Source organism: Panthera pardus, unplaced genomic scaffold (genome assembly GCF_024362965.1).
Source record: "Panthera pardus isolate Hobbes unplaced genomic scaffold, ASM2436296v1 HiC_scaffold_27, whole genome shotgun sequence".
Classification (NCBI taxonomy): domain Eukaryota; kingdom Metazoa; phylum Chordata; class Mammalia; order Carnivora; family Felidae; genus Panthera; species Panthera pardus.
The window spans coordinates 125684044-125689848 of record NW_026526843.1 but is presented as its reverse complement, the minus strand read 5'-3'; the positions used below and the strand labels follow the sequence as shown (position 1 = coordinate 125689848).

The 5805-nt window shown below is 51.4% G+C and overlaps 1 protein-coding gene across 1 annotated transcript; it reads left to right on the top strand.

Moving 5' to 3' along the window:
- The first annotated feature begins 1448 nt into the window (after positions 1-1448).
- LOC128773875 (uncharacterized) lies at positions 1449-5422 on the top strand. Its single transcript, XM_053891913.1, has 2 exons — positions 1449-2002; positions 2457-5422. Exons 1-2 carry the CDS (start codon positions 1473-1475, stop codon positions 2698-2700), a joined length of 774 nt encoding a protein of 257 aa, XP_053747888.1. The 5' UTR covers positions 1449-1472; the 3' UTR covers positions 2701-5422.
- Positions 5423-5805: the final 383 nt, after the last annotated feature.

Sequence of the window (5805 nt, the reverse complement as noted above, 5' to 3'; positions counted from 1 at the left end):
AGGGCGACAGCGGGCAACTCACCTGGACACGGCTACCTCTGGGATTCAAAAATTCACCCACCATCTTCGATGAGGCACTACACAAGGACCTGGGTGAGTACAGAAGGGAGCGCCCTGGCCTCGCCCTTCTACAGTATGTAGATGACATCCTGATTGCTGCCGACACGGCCAAGGACTGTGAGTGAGGGACCCAGGACCTGCTGGCTACCCTGGGGGCCTTGGGGTACCGGGCATCTGTGAAGAAGGCTCAGATATGCAGGGAGAGGGTAAGTTACCTGGGATACATCCTGGAAGGCGGACAGTGGCGGTTATCAGATGCCAGAAAAGAAACTGTCCTGAAGATCCCTACTCCCACCTCCTGAAGAGAAATAAGGGAATTCCTAGGATCGGCCGGCTACTGTCGCCCCTGGGTTCCGGGTTTTGCTGAGATCGCCAGGCCCCTATATGAAGCTACCAAAGAGGGGAAAACACTTAAGTGGGCTGAAAAAGAAGAAACTGCCTTTAATCAGTTAAAAAAGGCCCTCCTAAGTGCCCCAGCCCTGGGCCTACCAGACATTACGAGGCCCTTCCATGTCTTTGTAGATGAACACAAGGGAATAGCAAAAGGGGTTCTAACTCAAGCCTTAGGCCCCTGGAACCGCCCGGTGGCTTACCTGTCCAAGAAGCTAGACCCAGTGGCTGCCGCCTGGCCGCCATGCCTAAGAATTATTGCGGTGACAGCACTCCTAGTCAAGGACGCAGACAAACTGACCCTAGGACAGGAGATCTGGATCACGACCCCACACGCCATTGAAGGGGTCCTGAAACAGCCTCCGGATAGATGGATGAGCAATACACCTATGACTCATTATCAGAGCCTCCTACTCAGCCCTCCACGAGTGCGGTTCCACCCCAGTGCAGCCCTCAATCCTGCAACCCTGCTGCCCGACCCTGACCTAGGTGCTCCACTACATGACTGTACGGGAACCCTGGAACAAGTACATGGATTCCGGACGGACCTGACCGACCGGCCCCTCCCCGATGCCGAGGCTACTTGGTTCACTGATGGCAGCAGCTTTATGCGGGACGGACACAGGTATGCGGGTGCAGCGGTGGTAACCGAAACGGACACCGTATGGGCGGAGGCTCTACTCTCCGGAACGTCAGCCCAGCGAGCAGAGCTCATAGCCCTCACCAAGGCGCTGATGCTGGGAGCTGGAAAATGGCTTAACATCTACACAGACAGCCGTTATGCGTTTGCCACAGCTCATATTCATGGGGCAACTTATCAGGAGAGGGGGTTACTGACGGCAGAAGGACGGACTATAAAAAATAAGCAGGAGATACTTAACCTGCTTACGGCCTTATGGTTTCCTGCCAAGCTAGCCATTATCCACTGCCAAGGGCACCAGAAAGCTGATAACCCGCTAGCTAGAGGTTATCAAAAGGCTGACCAGGCAGGCAAGGCAGTAGCCCTTACTTCAGTCCCCACCATGACCATACAACTACCGGACCCAGGAGACCCAGTTTTACCAGACCAGCCCAAATACTCCCAGGAGGAGTTACAGCAGATCAAGAAACTCCCCATGGCCCAGGAGATAAAGGGATGGTGGTATACACCTAACAAGGAGCTCGTGCTGCCAGACTGGCTCGGAGTCTCAGTATTAGAGCACACGCATCGGTCTACTCATAGGGGGGTCCAAAAATTAAAAGACTTAATCCGACATGCCAGAATCAAGATTCACCAACAGGACACCAAAATAGAGCAAGTTGTATCTGCCTGCAAGACCTGCCAACTCACCAACGCGAGAGCCACATCAAATAAAAAAGGAACCAGGCTCAGAGGCACCAGACCGGGAGCCCAATGGGAAGTCGACTTCACTGAAGTCAAACCAGGAAAGTATGGTTATAAATATCTTTTAGTATTTACAGAGAGCTTCTCTGGCTGGGTGGAGGCATACCCAACCAAGCATGAAACGGCTCAGATGGTGGCTAAGAAGCTACTAGAAGACATCTTACCCAGGTATGGTTTTCCTGCCGTGATAGGATCAGACAATGGACCAGCTTTTACCTCGCAGGTAACGCAGGCAGTAGCCAAGGCTGTGGGGGCAAAGTGGAAATTGCATTGTGCTTATAGGCCCCAGAGCTCAGGACAGGTAGAAAGAGTGAATAGAACCCTAAAAGAGACCCTTACCAAATTAACCATGGAGACTGGCGGGGACTGGATGACTCTCCTACCGTAAGCCCTTTACCGGGTTAGGAACACTCCTTACACCTTGGGTTTTTTCTCCCTACGAGATGATGTTTGGCAGGCCACCCGCTATTATTCCCAACCTTCGAGCTGAACTTCTTGCTGAGTTTGAAGATCAAGAACCTTTTATTTCCTTGAGAGGGCTCCAGAGGGCACACAAGGACATTTGGCCGTGCCTCCGTGCCATCTACGAGGCTGGCCCGGCCCCAACACCTCATCAGTACAGGCCGGGAGACTGGGTCTACGTCAAGAGGCACCACCGAGAGACCCTCGAGCCGCGCTGGAAGGGACCCTACATCGTGGTGCTGACAACCCCCACCACTCTCAAAGTAGACAGCATCGTGACCTGGGCCCATCACACCCACGTTTGGCCAGCGGATCCCTCCTCGATCCGGAAGGACTTCGTCACGCGATGGGCCATCAGTCGGGACCAACACAACCTGCTCAAGCTCAAGCTACAGCGCATTTGACCCACCTAATATTGGTAACTCTGTTAACTCTGCTTGTCATTGCTCATGCTGCCGGGAGTCCCCACGCCCCCCAAAACATCACCTGGCAGATCATAGACACCAGCTCGGGGACAATACTTAATCAGACATCCCAGAGCCACCCCAGGGACACTTGGTTCCCAGAACTTTGCGTAGACCTCCAAACTCTGTCCCCCTTGTCACCATATGCCCCCAGATTCCATGCGCAGAACCTTTATTTCTATGTCTGCCCTGGCCACTCTCGCTCGAGCACATGCGGGAACGTGGCTAACTACTTTTGCACCTCCTGGTCATGTGTCTCGATGGGGTACATCTGGTGGACCCCACCACGCACCGGAGATCTCATGGTGGTAAAGCGGCCCAGGGGCCCCTGACCACCATATGTCTGGGGGCGCGGTAATCCCATAGTTATATCCTTTACAAGCCAAGGTAAAGAAACAACAGGATGGGAGAGTGGAAAGACCTGGGGACTCAGGATATACGACCGGGTTAGGCTGGGAGCCAAGGACAAGGGAGTGTTATTTACCCTCTGAATGCAAGCAACTCCCCTTACCCAGCAGTCCCCCACAAGGGTAGGACCCAACCAAGTGCTAGTTCCCCGACCTGCTTCCGCCCAGACGGCCACGCCCAGAAGCACCCAGGCCCCAGCCACACGGCCCTCCACATCCCCTGTCCCTACCAGAGTGTCACCCGCATCCCCTGCCCCGGGTCACAACTTACTATCTGATGCAGACCTCCTGTGGAGCATGGTTGTGGGAGCATACCAGGTACTAAACACTGTTTAGTGTTGACCTGACCAAGTCCTGTTGGCTCTATCTAGATGTCCGGCCCCCATATTATGGGGCAATTATACAACAGCCTCCAACTCTAGCTCCTGCAGATGGCAGCAGGCTACTGCAAGATTAACCCTCCAGGCGGTAACAGGGCAAGGCACTTGTACAGGCCACGTGCCCCCCAGTCAGTCACATCTCTGTAGTGAAACCCTAACAGTCCCCAGGGAGACAGTGTATCTACTTCCCCCTAAAAATGCATGGTGGGCATGTTCCAGCGGCCTCACTCCCTGCGTCCACTCCCAGGTCCTTAACTCCTTGAAGGAAAGCTTCTGCATAGTCGTGCAGTTGATCCCCAAGTTAGTGTACCATTCAGGGGGAGAAATGCTTAACAGGTTAGGCTCTGCTAACCCCCAAAGTAAAGAGAGACTATTACAACCCTAACTCTGGCTGTGTTCTTGGGATTGGGATTAGTGGGAGCGGGGACCGGAATATCCTCACTCGTCATCCGGGACAAAAACTACGGAACCCTAAGGGCAGCCATTGACTTAGACATAGAAAGATTGAAAAATCAATTTCTCATTTACAGGAATCCCTTACTTCCTTATCAGAAGTAGCACTCCAAAACAGAAGAGGAGTAAACTTATTATTCCTGTAGCAAGGAGTACTATGTGCAGCCCTAGGGGAAGAATGTTGCTTCTATGTTGATCACTCGGGGGTCGTAAAAGAATCTATGGCCCTCATAAGGGAAGGGCTGCAGAAACAAAAGTTAGAGAGAGAACAATCTCAGTCCTGGTACGAGTCTTTGTTCAACTGGTCTCCCTGGTTAACTACCCTCATCTCGGCCCTTGCCGGACCCCTCCCCATCCTGCTCCTACTAGTAATCCTCGGACCCTGTATCATCAACAGACTGGTCCGGTTTGTCAGGGACCGCGTGGGGGCCGTGCAACTAATGGTCCTCCGTGCTCAGTGTGAGCACCTAACAACAGTGTAAGGGTTAAATTGTAGTGTAGGGCTAATACTTAGCTCGAAAAATAACAGCTTTCTGTTGACACTGAAGGTTAAGAGATAACAGCCTTGCTTTGCTCTTGTAAACTACCCCTCATACTCTTGTAAATTAGGCTTCACCAATTAAGGAAACAAAAGTTCAAAGAAAAGAGCATCAGAGGCAGGGTCAAGGAGATCCACTGGTTGCAACTTACAGGCAGAAAGTCTAAAATAAACACTTCATTAGGCAACTGTTTCTAACTCATCTGGCAACTGTTTCTAACTCATCTGGAAAATGTTTCTTTGTTCTGTTCCCAGGTGATGATAAAACGATGTGATCGGCTGTAAAAACTTTGTACCCTGGCTGTTCGGGGCCGCACTCTTATCAAGAATGTTGGTCCCTATCGGTCGGCCTTGCCTGTCATTGTAATAAACTTTGTTGTGACTGTCACTGGTGCCCGTAGCATTCTGTTTCAGGAGTCGTGTGGACGCAACAACAGAAGAGGACAAAATAGAAATGCAGCCAGTCCCATGATTGGGTCTGCAAGCTACATGACAAGGGGGGAATGAAAGAGCGGACCTATGCCGGCCGACTCCATCTCGTTCTGTGTCCTCCACCTTGAGTGACTATGTCCCCGACATGGCCCCTTTCCGGGAAAATCGCAGAAACCTCAGACCACGCCTCCACCCCTTGAGTAACCTCCCGCTCACCCGTTCAACTTCCTGATCAAAACACGCCTGGCGACCTGTATAACGGGACTCCGACCCTTCCCCAGCCAATCGGCTGAGGCCACAGCCATTACCTCACCAACTGCCCCTAGACCCCTATAAAACCTTTGTGCTTTTGAAATTCGCTGGCTCTCTCTGGCATCTCACCGCTGTGTCTGTGCAGGTAGGGGATTGAGTGCTAGCTAGCTCGAATAAAGGCTCTTTGCTTTTGCATCGGACTCGGCTCCCTGGTGGTCTTTGGGGATCGCGAATTCTGGGCACAACAGAACCTGTTTCAGATTCTGTGTCTCCCCCTCCCTCTGCCCCTCCCCCACTCACAGTCTGCCTCTCTTTCTCTTTCAAAAATAACATAAAAACATTTTTAAAAATCTAATTTGTCTGATATAAGTATTGCTAATCCAGATTTCTTTTGATGTGCATTTGTGTGATAAATGTTTTTCCATCTCGGTGTTTTCAATCTGCAGGTGTCTTTAGATACAAAATGAGTCTCTTTTAGGCAGCATATAGATTGATATTGGTTTTTAAATCCATTCTAACAGCCTATGTCTTTTGAATGGAACATTTAGTCCATTTACATTCAGAGTAATTATGGATTCATATG